The sequence below is a fragment of the Apodemus sylvaticus genome, chromosome 1 (genome assembly GCF_947179515.1).
Source record: "Apodemus sylvaticus chromosome 1, mApoSyl1.1, whole genome shotgun sequence".
Classification (NCBI taxonomy): domain Eukaryota; kingdom Metazoa; phylum Chordata; class Mammalia; order Rodentia; family Muridae; genus Apodemus; species Apodemus sylvaticus.
The window spans coordinates 90453787-90473104 of NC_067472.1; the positions used below are offsets into that span (position 1 = coordinate 90453787).

The 19318-nt window shown below is 41.6% G+C and overlaps 1 protein-coding gene across 9 annotated transcripts in view; it reads left to right on the forward strand.

The window, feature by feature from the left end:
• The window catches only part of Sox6 (SRY-box transcription factor 6), a 449973-nt gene that overhangs the window by 412872 nt on the left and 17783 nt on the right, over positions 1-19318 (forward strand). For 6 of the 9 annotated variants that reach the window (XM_052200776.1, XM_052200809.1, XM_052200769.1 and 3 more), the window contains one exon: positions 18367-18600. In XM_052200776.1, coding sequence (XP_052056736.1) covers positions 18367-18600 — 234 coding nt within the window. The remainder of the gene's footprint in view (positions 1-18366; positions 18601-19318) is intronic. The other 3 variants (XM_052200792.1, XM_052200801.1, XM_052200833.1) reach the window with 1 other exon arrangement.

The following is a 19318-nucleotide window of genomic DNA, read 5'->3' on the forward strand; positions in this document are numbered from 1 at the left end:
TGTCCTTTCTCTTACCTTCTCTACATCCTTACTCCCACAGGGAAGGAAGTTTGCTGCTGCTAGACAGGAGTCATTGGAGGTAGCAGAAGAAACTTTAGCCTAATCTGAGGTAGCATTCAAATGCTAGGGTTACTTGTGCCTTGGCGGTGCTGGTCACTGATTCCAGCCCACCAAAGTGCTGTGCTTTCTTTCAACACCAGATCCTCCACAGATCTGGAAGAAAGGAGGGGACCTGACCCCTGCATTTCAGCTGAGCTATCCCTTCTCTGATTCCCAGGAAATGGAGGTTTCACTTTATTCAGATGTTCGAGAGTGATGAGAAACTGACTTGTTCTTGAAACGCTCGCTGTCATTTTCTCAGTTCTCCTTTAACTATCTTCTACACACACGGTCCAGTCTGACTTCTGGACTCTGAAAGAGTAAAACCGAAGATCGAAGATCGTGCTAGATGCTGCACTCCCCTTCACCATTCATTTCAGGAACTAGAAGACCCTCATTCCTATTGTTTTCTTCTAGAAAGTAATGTTCTTTCCCTTTGAGTCTGGAGGTTGATACAGAGCAGGTTCTAAACTTTCCTCAAGCTCCACTGTCACCTGAGAAAGTTCACAAGACCTTGGGTGTTTTGTATACCCGTAGAGGTGCATAAAAGCTATATGAATCAAATGTTCATAATAAATCATAAATATACCTTAAAACAATTCTTTGGCATAAATACAGTTTTATCATTTATTAAAGACAAAAGCAAATTTGCAACTGCAGGAGGTATGACACCTTCAGCATTTTTAGAATTGATTGACACTTTGATTTTATAATTATCAATGCTGAGAAGCCCCCTTTACCTATATACATTGTGTAGAATGACACAGGTGTGTTTAGGTCCATTTCAGAAGTGACTGGAAATTGTCCTAAATCAAACTAAAATTTAGTGATTTGTATGAAACTCAAGTCAGCATTCAAATGGCAAATTTTAAAAGCAAACATTCTAATGCAATACAACCCAGAGACATACTGTCTGATGCTAACACAGTGACAGATGATGGTTGGAAGGTAATAGAAATCTTTGTTTTCTATAAGAAAGCCATTGTGTTTCCATACGAACATAAAACTGTAAGTTCACTGACAGCAGTGTGAGTCACAGCATGTGGTACTCTCAGCCTGAGCAGAAGCATGAGCAGCATCCTCAGCTGCCAGTGCTGTGGTGCCCATGGCAGTGTCAGGCAGACAGCCTGTGTTCCGAGCGCAGGCTGCAAATGCAGCCCAGGTGGCTGCTTCCAGAGACACTACTGATCCATCATGAGCTGGATTTTGAATTAAATTTTTTGGTCACTATGTGTTCAGGAACCTTTTGCTGTTGCCACCCTAGTCCCAACATCTGTTTGGCTAGATGGTCTTGTGCAGGCGGTAACCCAGAGTTTAAGAGGTAGTGGTCTTATTTAGATGGTTTCTAGTGACAGTACTGTTAGTTTCTTTAATTCTCTAATTATAATTCCTTGTAATTGGGCTCATTTGCCCTTAATGCAGCAGAATATAGCAAGTATCAATTAGGGACCATGTGGTCTTGTCATTTGTCTATTGGTCTGTTTTTGCCATAGTGAAGATTGAACACAGAGCCTTGCCCCTGCTAGGCAAGGGATCTATCTACCACTGAGCTTATAGCTCATGGCCAGTGTAATATTTTAGATAAATGAGTTTTTTAGTTGAAATGTTCCACAGCTGGCTTGTCTTTTCTCAGAAGGGTGTCCATCTGGTAGAATATGTACCAGGAATCTAGGAATAAAGGATGAAGAATTATATCTACAAGCAGAAAAGACTAGAGTGAATCACAAGGACTATTAGCCAAGGCTATACATCAGGGTTAGGCATCTGGCCCTCTATCACTGCCTGAAGCAACATATTCAGACATCCTAGAGACCCTGATACCCTAGACAGAAGAGCCTGGAGGAACCAAGAGGCAGGAGTCTGCAGTTAGGCTAGGAAGTGGGGGAAGCCTGAGACATGGTAGAGATGAGAAATAGCTGCACAGGCTGGGAGAGCAACAGAGTTCACAGAGCCCATGGCTCTGGGCTGTTGTATGAGTATCACAAAAATGTATTTTACTGTGGATATAAACCGTTTTAGAGGCTCCTGTGCTGCAGCTTATATCAGCTCTATATATAAAGTGCAGGGCTCTTAAACAAGCAAATAAACTTCTCTTACAGAAATATATTTGCTGTGTCTTAAAAGCTCCCAAATAACTTTTAATGTTGGGAGAAAACAATTTCCATTGAACTCTTCAAATGACAGATGGGCCTGATGGGGTAAAGAGAGTGAAATGTCAAGGGTTTTGTATAGCTACATCCCAAATACTTCATAAGAAGAACTCAGCCTGCTTCATAGAGTTTCAGTGCTTCAAAGTCCAGCCAAAGGCCCATCCATCTGTGAGGAGCTGAGCCCTGCCCAGTGGCTAGTTTCTCTGGAGAGTGCACTATAAAGATCCAGTGATAGTATGTATGATCAACACACACACACACACACACACACACACACACACACACTACTCCTCAGAAAAAAATGTCCTTATCCTGAGGGAAATATGTCTATCTGTGCTATTACTACATTATAGAGTGGTCCCCAGCTTGACAGGAACCAAGGATTAATAACTCCTACCTTGAAAACCAGACCCAAAATCAGACTGCTTCTCTAGCCATGGGCCTGTTGGCTTCAGGTAAACCAATCTGCTGGAGTGAGCATGCTCACAGAGGTCTATGTAACACATGCAAAGACTATTTAGCTCTTGATGTGCTATCTTTGTCTAGGTCCCTGTCCCAAAATTTCCCTCCCCTGGCAGCAACATGCAGACTATAACATTCAGCCCAAGCTTAGTTTGGTAGAAATCAAGGCATGAAGTCAGTTCTGAATTCTCTTGAAACTTCTCTGCTTAAGATCTGGATTGAACTTGAAACTGACATTTTAACCTTCAGGGGCAATAAACATCCAGTGGGAGAAAGTCATGGTGGACATTTCTGTACACACTATGAACATCCACACACAAACCAAAGAAAGGCTTGCTATTCCTCTGAGCCACAACCCAGGGAGCATTTTCTTTGTACTTTCTCAAGAGTCTGGGGCTGTGACCCTGGACATGGTTGTGCCATGTCAACTAAATACACATTAAGAATTTTACTAACTCAGGGCCTTCTCCACTCCCCCACATGTAAGAAAAGATAAAAAAAAAATGCACATTGTTTCTTAAAGAGCTACTCATGTAGCTAGGATCCCATGTCTAGCACACACAGGAGGTAAAATAGCCATTACATTCTATATTAAGCTATGTCTTCTTCAAGAGAAGAAGGTCCAGTGAGAGAAGGACGCCCCAGTGCTTGTGAACAGCATAAATTCTGGAAGTCCTGAGAGAAGTGTGGGTGGAAATAAGCCTAAAGTCGACAAACAGAAATTGTGTCCCCCTTTGTCCCAATGTGAAAACTCGCTCGTATTTATTGTATTGGGTTGAATACTTTCTGGAAGTAGCTAGACCCCTTGCTGCAGAGGTCCTTGAGTGCCAGGGTGAGGAATTTGGACATTGTCATCAACTAGACAGGCATTAACCTTTGTTAAAGAGTCACGTAGATCCAAGAGGCTGAGAGTAAGGGAAAACAGCAAAGAGGCCTTAGAGCTCATGCTTTGGGTGGTCACTGCATTCCTCCTCCATCTTTACCCTTTGCAGTGGGCTTGTCCAGCTGAGTGTCTGTGCTAGGTCATAAGAAGGCCAAGCAGGTATTGGGTGGGGTTTTATGGCTATCTACTATTGGGCCCTCACTTACAAGAGTGAATTTACCAATTGCTTTTTTCCTGTGGGCACTTAAAGCATCCTACACTTGTTTGCCCCAAGTTAGGCCCTGGTGCCAGGGAGATTACACAGTAACATCAGCATGTGCCTATGTTGTCGGCAGCTACATTTAGATTTCATTTATAAACAGTAACTCTGAACCACAATTAGTATCTCAAATAAATATAATATAGGCTTACTTTCATGGCAGAGAAGTTACAGTGCCCACTCCTCATTCTGAGGGAAGGTGGGTCCTGCTTAAGGACAAGGTAACAGAGGCTCTGTTCTTAATGGTTGCAGCTACACAGAGTGGAAGGGAGAGAAGCAACTTCTTCTCTGTTGCTTAGTATAATAGTCAACAATCCAATCGTTTATCACTTCATTGGATCCCTCATGAAAAACCTGGTCTAAGTTCATATGACAGAATTCTCTTCCAGGACTAGGGTTAGAGCTCAGTTTTGAATGCCCACCTAGAACATAGTTGTTCAATTCTTCAAATTTCATACACTGTTAGTGGTGGTGCTACATGTCTGTGATCCTAGGATTTAAGAGGCAGAATCACGAGGATTGGCTGTTTAAGGTTATCCCCAGCTACATAGTGAGTTTAAGGCCAACTTGGGTGACCTGAGATGCTATCTTCAAAGAATAAGAAGGAGGAGAAGGAGGAGGAAGAGGAGAAGAAAAAAGAGGAGAATGAAGAGGAAAGAAGAAAAGAGAAAAAGAAAAAAGGAAAGAAAAAGAAAGGAAAAGAGGAAGAGGAAGAAAAAGAAGAAAGGAAAAAGAAGAGAAAGAGAAGGAGAATGAGAAAGAAGGCTTTCCTGGTCCAGTGCTCACATGTGGGAACCTGTTGTATGTTACAGAGCAGGAGATATGGGATGGCCTGGTCAGACTTTGTGAACATTCACTGCACTTTACTTTGGAAACATGCTTAACTTAGCTTTATTCTGTAAAGGAATAAATTGTGCACCGCCCTCCCCGCGCCCCCCAGCTCCAACCAACTTGTGAGTTCATTTTTAACCATCTTAAGAACAGAGCATGAAATCTTAGAAAGCATCCATTAGATATGAAGAGTGCTCAGAAGGAAGACAGATGTAATTAGACCATCTGCTCTGCTCTTGTGGCTCCGTGATGAACACCTCTACCCCACCGGCACCACTGCTGGGTTTAAGGACTCTAGTCTCTGTGCTGGGGATTTACATGTGTTCCCTTTCCTTCCTCAACTAAAATAGTACAAAGTAGACGCTATTAACCCTCTTATATAGAGAGACAAAATTATGGGCAAGAGAAACAACTCAGTTATCTAAGAAGGATTAAATGTATAACTTGAACTCAGATCTATGGAAATGCACACATAGTGTCTTAGTCATACTGTTTCCCATTTTTCTCCAAAAAAGAGCTAACTGAATCGATGGCTTTTGTTGGAACAGCTTTTCCTAAAGTTTTCATTTAAAATCAAGAAAAAAAAACTTGTGAAAGCTTTATTTTTTAACACTTTGAACCATACAGATATCAACCACTATTTAATAACCGCCAAAGTTGCAGGATGGAGACACTTGGTGGCTCTTGTAACTGACATCACTATTCTGATGCCTTAAGCTACCACTCTCTCATATCTTTACATGCCCTAGCTTTGAAAGCAGCGTTAGGTTTTTCTGGACCCATGGACATCATTCTCCCCCTCTGATGTCTAAGAGAAAGACTCCCTAAAGCAAACAAAACAAAATGAAGCAAAGAATTGAGAAGGGCCATTCAGGTCATTGGTAGGGTTTGTGGAGCTAAGTAGAGAGGTGGGTAAGACAGTTCTCGGTACCATTTCAGACATCCATGTAGATAGCAAATATGTGATGGTGGGGCCAGTAACATAAGAGCTGCCAGTGTTCTTCCATCATTTATTGTGAGACTCGGGAGTCAGTAACCTCTCCTTTTCTTCTGGGAAACAAAAAGTGTGTATCAAGTGGTCTTATGATTTTAAGTACAGAGTCTCTGATCTTATGAACATGTTTTACCCTAATTTTATACTATTCAAGGAAGGGTCCTATTGTGTGGTTTTATGAGTTTGTGCATGCATCAGTTTACATATTTACACACACCATCCAACACTTGCAACAGCATTCAGAATTAATACTCTCAAGAAGCTCAGATCCTCTTACTCTCCTTCCGAGGTTGTCCTAGAAGTGACAAGATGGCAGATGAGAACTGATCAGTGTGGCAAGTCAATAGAAGTAGCAAAAGGCAACATGACAGTGTGCAGATGCCAAACAATTGTAGGTGTATGCAGTTTTTCCATCTCAGCTATTCTTACAAGACACATAACAGCATATAAGAAATCAAAGGGAGATTTACTTACAGTCGAACTCCAGAAACTCCTGGATGCCAGGGAAACAGACATATCTCTAAAATTCCCACTGTGGAGGATAGCTGTGTTCTCCGCTGTTGTGTATGTGTTTCAGCATTTCTGCTATAGCTGGTTGTGCTGGACCCTGGGGTGAGCTATGGCTAGGACATCATGCACTCACTGAATTTGGAGTTGGTGGGCACAGGGAACTGGGGATGTGAATAAATGAGGTTAAATGTCAGGTTAGAGGTAGGCATAAGATATAGAGTACCTCCTCCTGGAACCCCGAGTTCTGCCAGTCTTCCAAAGGGTCAGCAGTCCTTTAAGCTATCTTAAAGGAGTGATTGCAAGATGGATGTGCCATTGTAGGAAAGCAGAGAAATGGGATTTGTAGCATGAAAAAGGTGTGTAGGAATCAGGGGTAGCATAGTGTTAAAAAACCAGTGCTTCCAGTAGGGCAGCAAGAGAGCACTGGAGCTGTCTAGGGAAGCTGGCCTGCTGCTCTGGAGGCTGAGATTCATCTATGGGCACAGGGATGGGGCCTTGGAGGGGTTTAGATAGACACATGGCCTGATCAGAAGTGAATGGATGTGTGATGATCCACTCTGCCTGAGATCAGAAAGTGGTATTTCTGTGGAGGTTAAAGCATTCAAACCTGGAAAGTAAGACTCTGAATCATAAGGGTAGATTGTAATCTGGCAGGGACCTGGAGGGGCTGAGATAATCAGCAAGGGGAGAGTTGAGAAGGTGGATCAAGCAATGTCTTGTTTGTAAGTGTTTCTTTGCCTTGCTTTATGCGGCATTTCACATAGAGTCTGTGGTAGGAACAAGGGCTAGGTGAAGTCAGGAGCTGCTGAGGTGCCTGAATTATTTAGTCTACCAGCTTTCAGCAGCCTCTGGTCCATCACGGGCTTCTGCTTTTACCAGAGGCTGGTTCCTCTGACATCCTCAGAAGACAAAGCCTGTTATTGTCTTATTTCATCCCTAGTGGTCTCCAGTTAAAACTTAAATGTTGCTTTTCACCTGGGCGCACTGGCACATGAGCGCTCCTGAGCTACATGTGATATACAGATTAAGTGGAATATTCTGTGCTCTGGGCCACTTTCATATCATTAAAATACAGAAACTCAGAAGCCATCCCAGCTGCCGCTGGAGTCTGATGCTGAAACAAGCTGAGGGAGTCTGTTCAGCTATCTGTACAAAGTAAATATAATGAGAATTAAAAAAGAAAGAAAGAAACCAAAACCGAGAGCAGGAGACTGCAGGGCCACTGGTGAGAATTCCCTTCATTTTGTAAAGCCACGGGCCACATGCACCAGCTCACCACAAAGTCATTAAGCCTTTTTAAACTCAGATGAAAAACATTAACAAATACCACAAAGGGCTTTAGTATAGCCCCTTTGTCCCCACATATGGCACGTTATAACTCCTACACCACTCTGCTCTGTGTTTGTTTAAAACTGCCTCCATCAGGCGGGGCCTAAAAGAACAAAAGACATCTTGAGCAATCCTTAGCAGGAAATGGGCTAATCTAAACATGGTTTGTGACACTTTAAGTAGAATAGAAAGCAGAGGGATTGATTAGCCATTAATGTCCAATTGGCTCCATATGGATGTTGCAATACTAAAGTCTTTTCCAGGGCAGTAGCTAAGTTATTGAATTAGAGTCTATGTTTCCTCAGAGCTGACCTTAGGGAATTCCCTTTTGCTTCTTCTTGTTAATCTTTAAAAAAGAAGACAGTTTCTAATAGCAAAACAGAGCAGTGCTGTCTACAGTGCTGTCTACAGTAACACTCTCATAACCCTGAAATCAGGGGACGCCTTAGTGTAACACCTTCTATTCCCTGCTGCAATTTCAGTTCTCGATGCTTTCTGCAAGTGTGTTTGCATCTTCAGTGGAGGTTAGGGGAGTGGGGGCTGGAGGTGGGCAGCATATCAGACCACCGTAAAGGGCACAAACTTCATAGTTTGCAACAGGCTTCTTGGATGTGCTGAGTTGTGCAAGGAAGAGCAGCATCCCTACAGGGAGAAACTTACATTCCAGCTGGAGAACAGTGGCTCTGAAATTCAGTTTTCTCAACTCTCTCCATGGTGACTTAAGAACTTCAGCCTAGAGGCATTGCGCTAGGCTGAGAGTTGGCAGGCCTGAGTTCTAGTGTGGCTCTGCTCCCTGATGCTATGATGGAGACTTGATAGCACAGTCTTCACAGACTCTGTAGGCCTTGCTCCAAAGGCCGTCTGCCCTCATACCCATTTCAGAGTATTGTAAGGAGGACTGAGATCATGCATTTAGTAAAAGCACTTCATCGATATTGTTTTGTGTACAATTACATAGCATACCAGGTATGCTTCCTAAAACATGACGTCTGGCTTAGTCTATCAAAAATCTAAGTTGTTTCCCAAAGGACCATTTAGGAACAGTAACTGATTAACTGTTTCCAGAGTGTTGAGTGAAACAGTTATTTGTTTGTATGCTACATATGACTACCAATCTACCTTTATGGTTTATCTACTGTTTCTTGGTTCAGACAAAGTCTATAGAAGATGGAAATGCAGGGTATTTGTTACAGTGGACTTCTAGAATCCTGGGATGAAAACAGGGACATGAAACTGTATCTATGGCCTTTCCTATATGGGCAAGTGAAGAATTAATGCCTTTGGTGGGTGACCACAGGCACCCCATCCTTCTCTTCTGCACTGTTGGTTCTTAGTTTTTTGCCAATCTTTAGCTCAGAAGAGACAATCATATATTCACCATATGTGCCCTCCTCAAGTCAGTTCCGCAGTGTTGCTTGTCTGCCCAGCTAGGGCCTGCCCTTTAGCTCAGCAGTGAAGCACTTGCCTACCTTGTACAAGGAGCTGGGTCGGTTTCCATCACTGCCAAAGTAAACAGATGAACACATCTAGCTGGTGGTTTATAAGAGGCAGGGATAAGCCATGCCCTGCAGGCCTGGCCGTCTGTCTCAGGCATGAGGAGCATGTTGCTTCCCCTATGATGGAGGCTTTCTCAGACAGAGAATGGGTATCCTACTAAGTTAACCATGAGGACAGACAGCTCCTTTTCCCCTTTTACTTTATTTCCTTTGTTTTAAATAAGAAGAAATCAAAATTTTATTTTAACCAGAATTCTTGTAATGAAAGTAAGTTAACATTCTGATCATAATAAGCAGGAACAGAAGCTAGCAAAGGGCTCTCCTGATTTGACATACCTAGCTGTCAACAATGGCCAGCTGAATCTCTACCACAGCCATTTGGATTTGGTGAGAAGAGCACGGTGAACAAACTGAATGTGATTTTTAACTTCTGTTTCCTGATAGTCCATGTCCCTCCCAGAATTCCTTTCTCATGCCCTTCCCAGAATTCTTTTCTCATTACATTTTTACTTCTGGTGTGCTCCTTTTTATTATCCCTACTAACTACATATCACATGCATCAGGTAACTGTAGAGTCCCACAGAGAGGACAATCATTTAGTGATGACGAAGCAGTGTGAAACACTGTGATTGTGCACTGTCCTTTGGAGCCACCAACTGCAGGTGCCCCCCTCCCACTCCTCCCTTACTCAAAAGCAACCAATGAAGCTTTTTCTCCCTCCCAAATGATTTATGTATTTATTTATTTATTTATTTATTTATTTATTTGTGTGTTTTGTTTTGACCAATAACATCTGTTGAGTTAATCATGACCTGAGAACATCACACATTTCTCAGGGCTCCTGAGGAAAATGTTCAGAAAAAGTTATTTTGTAAGTTGGTTGGCTTTTCATTTTAAAATTTTATTGCTTTTATTTTTAATTAAGCAGATTTAAAAAACATTTTTCTTTGGGGAGTATCCTATAGTATGCATACTTTATCCATTTTCTAATTATTTCAAATTTTGTCTATTATTACTAGAAGTTCTATGATATTCTTATATTCATCTATTTTTAGATAGAAATTTTCATTTATTTTAGAGAGGCCCTTGGAGTGAAACTGCCGTATTATAGAATAAACTGCCAGGAAATTATTTACTGTTTGCTATTTCTGTAGTTGGCCCCATGCTTGCCAACACTTCATTCCAATGCCATTGTAACAAATGTGAAATGGGATCCCATTGTGGTTTTTTAATTTGCACTTTCCTTGTAATTAATTATGCAGAATAGCTTTTCCTGACTTCATTGGCTATATCTTCTTCTATAAACTGTTTGTCTTCTCCCCTTTTAAAAATTACATGCTTACTTTTATCCATTTGTTTTTAAGGCATGAAAGGTTGGTTTTGCCTCAGAGTCAGAGGGTACGGATGACAGGGAAGGCATGGCAGGGGAGAGTGAGGGGCTGGTCAGGGTGTCTGCTGTGAGGGAGAGAGCGATGTGTCTTCCAGATTGTTGTCTCTGGAGCTGTTGTTTATCTATTCTAGATTGAAAGTCTTACCAAATACATGCACTGCATCATTGCCCCAGCTTGCTCTTACATTTGGGTATTTATTTGTTTATTTTGTATGTTCTATGACAGTGTCTCCCTCTGTTACTGGGGATGACATGAAACACATTATGTAGTTTTTGCAGGCCTGGCATTCTGATGAGCCTCCTTCTACAGCCTCCTGTGAGTACTAGGGTTACAGGCATTCACCCATGGCTGGCCCATTTTCATCAATGACTCCTGATGAATGACCCAAAAATAAAATTTGATGCAGTTCAATTTGTTATTTTCCTTATGAGCTGAGAGCTGCATATGCCATCTCAAGACTCTTGAAACTCCAAAGTCACTCTAAAATATTGCTCTTTATTTTGTATGGAGCATTATGATCTTACTTTTGATTGCAAGTCATATCTCATCTCAAATTAATTGTTGAATGTGGGATGAGAGGTCAAAGGTCACTCTTTTCAGTGTATTTATTCCCGGGCTTAGTCCTAGTTGTTGAAGGACTGTCAGGTCTTCTAGTTTTACTCAAGCCTGCATTGTTCCTGTTCTATTTTTTATATGAGTTTAGAAATCTCATGTCAGTATCTCATGTCAATTCCTTTGAGGAATAAGTAGATTAGTGAAGTACTGATGAGTTAACAGTGTTGACTTTTTGTTTCACAAACATGGTGCATTCTGATTTACTCATGGTTTCTAATAGTCTAAGTGCATCACTTTCAGTGTAGAAGTCTCGAATAGGCTTTGGTTAAATTTAGTATTTTATTGTCTGGTATTATGATCCACATAAAAGGTGGTTTGTTTGTTTTGAAGGGTCTCACTGTGTAGCTTTAGCTTGGAATTTACTATGTAGAGCAGGTTATTCTCAAACTCACAAAGATCCAGCCATCTTCCTTTATTTCCTAAGTTCTGAGATTAAAGGCATGTGCCACTAGACCTGATTCAAAACTTTTTCTAATGATTTTGATTGCTTACTGCCAATGCATAGATATGTTTGATTTGTGTTATTAATTTCAAATACTGAAAATTTCTCTTATTCTAGTCATTGACTTTGTAGATACTTTATATTTTTCTTTGCAAAAATGGTACTACGTATGAACAGATAGTAGCAAGTGCTGTCTCTGTGTGCTTCTGTTGCATGCTGCCTAGTGATAGTGAACTGTAGCTGTTCAGTGGGTCCCTAGCTGTAAATTTCCTAAAGCATTGAACAGAATAAAAGATTCTCTGTTGCTCAGCCTTCTTGAGTCCCTTTATCATGAAAAGTATTGGGTTTTGTTAGTGCCAGTTTCTGAGTCATATTTCCCTTTTTGTTCTATTATAACAAGGGCAGTACATTGTTTGAGTTTTAAGTTTTAAACTAATCTTACATTCCTGAGGTTTAAAACTCTACTCAAAGTCAAGTGACTTGTTTATTGGCAAGTGTGCTTCTTTTCTGTTCTGTGTTTGTGGTTGTCTTCGTTGTCGTTGTGGTCACCGTCGTCGTCGTCGTCGTCATTATAATCATTCTCTTACTGATGGAAATTTATTTGTGAATACATTTTACTAGAAAAATTAGGAGTAGATTTATGGGGAAGGTGTTTGGCTTATGAAATAAAATTTCTTCCTCAGTTATCAGAGAATTCATGCTTTCTACTTATTAAGTATATTTTAGTATCTGTCTTTTAAGGAGTTTGTTCATTTCATCTAAGTTGTCAGATTGATTATAATTCAGTCATTGAGAATATCTCTTTATCGTCATTTTAATGTAAATAGGACTCACAGTGAAATTCCCCCCCTTTCAATGTAAATATTGGTGTTCTTGTTTTTTTCTGTTTGTTGATTAGACTGAAATAGGTATGCCAATTTTATTGACTTTTTAAAAAAATTACTAAGTTTTGCTTTGTAAAAAGTATCTTTATGGTATTACTCTTCTATTTCATAAGTTTTCATTCTGAAAAAAATCTCTGAATTAAAATTGAATTATTTAACTTATCTTTATCTAACATGATTCTGAGTGTAATGGGCTTAGGTAATGTAATGTGAATTTTAAAAAATCATCTGAATTCCTACTTTGTTCTTCATCCCTGTCTCCCCAGTGCTGAAAGCCTCCCTCTGTTGTGCTGCTGGCTCATCCGCTGCATTTCTAGCTGGTGTTTCTGAGGGTGTATCAGAAGCTGTGGATGTTCTTACAGTACAAATGTTGCTGTCTTAGCAACCTCATTCTATTCTCTCTCCTAGCATCTGAGCTAAGGTGCTAATGTTGTCCCACATCCATCTCTTTACCATCCATATGTTGAAAACCTGACAGATCTTCCCTTTTGCCTGTGGAACTACCTCAGACCTCAGGGCTGGAAGGCAGTCTGTCTTTTGACACTCTAAGCAGCACGGGTAGGCGTTCTGGTTGCATCCCAGGCACTCCATACATGCACACTTGTGGAAAGTCGGCAACACCAGGATTCCATTACACGAACTCCCCTTCCTTCTAGGACAAAGTCTACAGTTTCTGCTTGACTTTGATGACTCTCCACTGACTTCAGACTGCTGCCCAGAGTTTCAAGTGCTCATATTCTTTGGGTTTGGTCTGATAAAAGCAGTCTGCTGCTGCTAGATGCCAGTGGACATTGGTTTTTTCACTCCAGTCTTTCTCATTCATTCTGACAAAATGAAAGTTTTAAAGACCTTTCAGAAAGCATGTAGGCCCCTTCTCTCTGTGTTCCTTAGGTGACTTCACCTAAGCCAATCTTCACCTAACTTCACCTAAGTTAATCACTGACACTGTTTGGTGGTATTTGCCCATTTAGTTTATGTTTTGATCTCCTCTAGGATACATTTGTTCTCCTCAGCTTACATACCTTAAAGGCTTCTGAGGTTGGCATTCAAGGTGTTTAGCAGTCCAGCTCTGTTTATTTTCCTATCTGTTAGGACTTCCCTTCCTTCTCCACGAACCCATTGAGAGCATCTAACTGTGCTCCCGTCATGAGTCTATGTCTGTTCACACCGACTCCCTGGAACACTTTCATACCACACTCACTGAATCTTCCTCATCTTTAAAGTTGCAAGCAGCACCTTGCCTCTGAAACCTCGCCATGGTGCACCCAAGGATGCTGATAGCATCTCTTCCCTTTGCAGGGTTCTGAAATCACTTTCATTAGCACTGGCATATAATATTAACTCTGTGTTAACCAAACCCTTAAAAATTCTAGTACCAGTGCTGCTTACCTTTGTGGAACTCTGTCGAGGTGCTTTCTATACACTGAAAATTTGTCATGAAAGTTTGCTGAATTAATGCATAGGAGCAATTACCAAGCACAGTATAGAATTTTCCAGAATTTCTTCCTAGAGAAACCTTTGTATAAGCACAAAGCCACCTTGCACATTCACTCACCCAGACAGCCCCTGGGACTTACCCAGGAAAGGCCCCTCTGTAGGATTAGTTCAGGACCATTGCCATAGGCTGTGATGGTGAAATGAGTCTCTTAACAACCCACCTGGAAAAACTCAGTTTTCCCGTCTTGTCTAAATCACTCACTTCACAGCTTCCCAAGGAAATCTTTGTCTTGGCAGCTTTAATCTTCAGATTTCAGATTCTCCCTATAGATTCTTTTGTTTGCCTGAAAGTTTGTATTTTCACAACCCTCTCTGGAGAAGGAATGAATTAACTAACCTAAGCCCCCTTGTACAGGGACCCAGCGAGAAGGAGGCCCCAGCAGACAGTCTTCAGATTTCTGGGACATCCTGCTGTCCTCCTGGCCCTCAGCAGCTGTTCTTGGGGCTGCCTATGCTAATGGGTCAGCAGGAAAAGTGTGGTCCGGTCACAGGCCTGTGAGTCTACACACCTTTTAGCTGCTCTCCATGGACTCCCTTGACTTCCCAAGCCAGTTGCTCTTACAACTCTGAGCGATTGCATACCAGAGTTTTGTGCTAGATTCTGAAATAAGAATTGATTATTTAAGAATATATTTCTTTTTGTGCACTTAATGATATTTTCAAAAATGAATAGGCCATGGCATACCTGATGTAAAGATTTTAAAAGTTACTTTAAAAGTAGAAAGTCAATTTTGGGTTTCTGAAATATAGATTAATAGAATACCTTTTGAAAATAATGTATAGTGTTTTGTAAAACATTTTTTATCTTTTAAAGGGGGTTTTAAAACATGTAATTTCCATTTCTAATGGGATTTTCTGAATTTATTCATGCATGTACAACATATGTATTTCTGGTAGTACAACAGTTACCTGATCCTCTTGCTTCATGAAGGAGGTCTTAGGAAGGTTTAGTAACATTCTCTAAGACTTCTCCACCTCTCAGATCTCTGTGGGATTCTTTCCCCACTTAGTTCAAATCTAGAGACAAAGCACAAGTGATGGATAAGTCAACAACTTAGAATAAAAAATAGAGTGATACTGAGAGATGTTTTCTATCAAAATATTCAGCTCAAGAAGCCTTTATTGGAAAACATCTTTCTGTATAGTGAACTCAAGATTGCTTCATAGAAGCTGTGTACAGCACAGACACTGCAAAACATGAAAATACAAAACACTCTTTGTATACCCTGGTGGAGCATGTATAGTGCACAGTCCAGCACTGTTTCCACTGTCAATGTAAACATGAACATGGGTATGGGAAAGTGAGTCCAGAGGGAGGGGCTGTTTATCATGTGCAGTGTAAGCTTATTGTCAGCCTGCTGTTGAGTGTCTAGTTAAGAAAGAGAGTGACATCCAAGATGTCATCTATACAGTGATGGGTTACCTTGGAGTACCTCACACATGGAAGACAGGAGGGAAAGTAAATGAACAGAATGGAGAGGAGGAGGAAGCCAGGCAAACACATGGGTCCAGTGGATTCTAATGGGACTTGGACATAGCAGATTTGTTCCATATTAAAGCCACAGTTGCCCTTAATATCTGATCAGACATCAGGTCCAACTCATGATCTTAAGCTTTGGATTCCTTGAATAAGTCTCTTCTTCCAAAAATCTTGGCTCTTCCTGACATTATTCCCAGTTTCAGATGTCCCCTACATTTTCAGCTCATTCCTTCTGGGAGATAAAAGAGGGGACAAGAAGAACAGAGGCAGAAAGGGAGAGGGGAGGGGACATGGACATATATCCTCAAGTACCACTTGTCTTTCTCACTGTACATTTTGTAGTACACACTGTACTTCAGTTTCTGGTCTAGATTCATCCTTGAAGCCCTAAACCTCTGGGGCTGGGTGTAGGTGGCACATGCTTGGGAGGACAAGGGGAGACTCTGGTGAAGGGAGAGGCTGACCTATGTTATGTCCCTTGCAAGATGCAAACTATTACAGAGCTCCTGAAGAGAAGAATAAGCTGAGGCTGTGTAAAAGAGGGAGTGGGGACAAAGAAGAGAGACAGAGGGGAGAGAGAACTGGGCACACATCTGAAAGAACCACTATCAGGAGAATATTTGGGATGTCTCTCTGAACTAAATTCTAAAATCTCACTATGACTCTGTCAATCTATGGGAAGGTAAAGTGTCCCATGGCCCCACAAAATGACATCGCCAAGGGGAAAATGAGATGCTGGCTGTTGCTAGTAGAGAGAAAGCAATGGCAGCAAAAGCAGGTCCCGGATGTTAATCACCTGTGGCATAATAGTTAACTTAGAATAATACTGCGATGTTTTCGCGTCTGACATTTTCCACAAGCCTGTCTCTTTTTATGTGTACACATGCCAGTATATAAATTGCTGCATCCATGTCAGTTGTAAAGTAATGGCACCAAGGGCATCATAAATTACCGCAGTGATCCTCAGGAGAAGACACTGTCGTATCTGAATGAGTGTTTCGCTTCCAGAGTAATGCATGCCTTCATCTGGCCCAGCAGTCAGCATATTGCCCCATGTTGATGGATATTGTCAGCTGGAAGCTACACTGCATTTCACTGCACAATAAACATGGCTGTCAAACCCACATAAAGTGAAATCAATTTATCCTGTATGGTCAGTGCATTTTAAATGAAATTAATGTACTGTGGGTATGGTGGCAAAAAGGTAGCATATTAGTTATGCATCTTGGGATCTGAGCCTTTCTGAGTAAGACATCATTCTGTCTAGTGGGCTTGAGGACAGACTGTTTGTAAAATGCATTATTTTTTTCATAATCTTCAGAAAGTGGTCTCACTGCCCCCCCCTTCATGTTGAGGGAAAAATTCACAATATTAGCGAAATTCTATCCTTTTTTGCCTGTCTTTTGTTTTATAGTAAATGATGACCATATTTTCCAAATAATAGCATCTCCTAATGTCCTAATTTATTACTGGGTTTGACACAAACAGATTGCTCTTTAAGCAAGGTGTCTGGAAATAGGACAGAAGGGCCCGAGATTGATGGGGCATGTGGCTCCTGAAGAACTTCACTGCCTGCACTGAATAGATTGTTCTAGAAGATGGGGGTGTTGGCTTTAATGCATACTGAACTTTGGGAGGCAATATTTCTAGTTTGTGTAGTAGGAACACTAGCCAAGACCATCAACTGTGCTCACTTCACATTTTGCCATAGGTCTCAGTCTATGTAGGTATTCAGTGGTTAATACAAAGCACAGCTCGTGTCAGTGTGTCCCACTCCTGCGACAGATGAAAACGAGTCTGATTCACTCCTTCACTTAACACACACTATTAATCAGAATTCTGTGTGCCAGATGGATCACCAGATCTGAGGAGTCTAGCTGTAAGTAAGCCTCACCCTCGCTCTGTCCTCAAGGAGCTGTCCACCCTGTGTGCCAATAATTCAGGTCTTCAGAAAGTGTCAAAGATGAGGAATTTAGATATATTCTCAAAAATGATAAAGTCTTTTAATCAACAAAAATATGTCAGGACTCTTGATACAAGTATTTGTAAGTCTACTATTTTTGCATATGAATTGAAGACCAATTACCTTTTACGTAATGAATATTTACTATGTAGTTTGGGAATTAGTAATATACAAGCATGAGAATAAGAGTCTTTAACTTCGGGGACTTCGCATTCCTGAGCTGGAGTGGAAAGGCCAGGAGACAGTCACATAAACAGGACTTACTTCAGGCTGTGAGCTTGTAGCCAGAGCCAGGGCATCCATCGTGTGTGGAGAGCCTCATCATCATGGCTGCTCCTGTGTGGAGAGCCTCATCATCATGGCTACTCCTGGAGCCTGAATTTCCTTCCTGATTGCCCTCATTCTTTCCTTCCAGTTTGTCCTTCCAGTATCACCTGAAATGCCAGTCTCCCATGCACTGGCTGACCAGCCATCCTGCCTTATATTCTTTTGGTGCCCTGATAATTCCAGTCCTGCAGAACTTTCACAGACTCAGTCAGTTATAACTGTCTGTCTCCCAGATTGTGAGCTTCTTGAAGGCTTTAATTCACTTTTCTATCCCCAGTGCATAAGCTCCCCTCATATGTGATTGCTCAATGAATACATTTCATTGAATTAATTCATTCTTGAGACAGCAGCAATTGAAAAGGACTTGAAGGACAGTGGGACCAGAGTTAGAAGGCATCCGGGTGGGACACCATTTGGGACACACATAGTTTGAAGTAGCAGATTTTTTAAATGATTGATATGACTTTACTTTTGTAGGAAGGCATTACATCAGGAGAGTCCACCAGATCACAACCCCAGTCTTAGCTGACTGTAGTGTAAGGAGCAGGGAAGAACAACATGCAAAATCAGTTCAGCCTACTCTGACACTATGTCAGAAAGGGCTGCGGAAACATCGTCTAAAACTGTCAGTTTCTGAAAGGTCCCTTAGAACAGAAGATGGGTCAGAGGACAGCAGATAAGCCAGGCAGAAAAGTGTGAACTGCACTCATTATAATGCTTTTCCCATCTTGTCCTTCCTGCCCTGAAATTACAGGAAGCAAAGCAATGAATGGCTCTGCAGCTAAACTACAGCAGTATTATTGTTGGCCAACAGGAGGCGCCACTGTGGCTGAAGCTCGCGTCTACAGGGATGCCCGCGGCCGTGCCAGCAGCGAACCCCACATCAAGCGACCAATGAATGCGTTCATGGTTTGGGCAAAGGACGAAAGGAGGAAAATTCTTCAGGCCTTCCCTGACATGCATAACTCCAACATTAGCAAAATCTTAGGCAAGTGCTGCAGCCCTGCTGGCATTGATCTCTTACCCCACGAGGAGGACAGGGTGGGTGTAAGGGTGTGAAGCAGGGGCAGAAGTTGGCAGGGAGCAAATGAAACTAAACCAACTGCCCACAGGAGTCTTGCTTAGTTTCTCTCTGAATGCTACCACACCACAGTTGAGGTAAAGGGATGTTTTAGCTACTAAGACAAGGCCTGAAAACTTTCTTCTTGAATACAATTATCATCAGAGTAAGCCTGGCTAAAACTTTAATTTAGAGCTGAACTTCTTAGAGTGATGGGCTTACATTGTAAATTTAGCGACTATTGAATGAGATCACAGGATCACAGGGATAGGCTACTTAAGGCTTTTTAAATCCATATTTTTCAAGGCAGCCCTGCAAACACAGACCTTACAGCCCAGGTCCACATGGCCCACTGGCAGAGTTCACCAAGTACTAGCAGTGCCTACCAAATAGCGTGAAATTCATGGGGTGCGGAACAATGCCTCTAATGATAACTTGAAGACTTGTAAAATAAAGCTACATTTAACCTGACACTGTATGCCTTGTTCACATTTCATAGCCACGAGCCTCAGGGTAGAGCGCCTCTTGGCCAGCGCTCTCCTCCAGGTTCCCAGGCTTAAACTGCTCCATCCGAGTAAGCTCTCCTAGCACAGATCACACAGTTTGGAACTGTTGTGCTAACATATTGAACATATTTTATTCAACA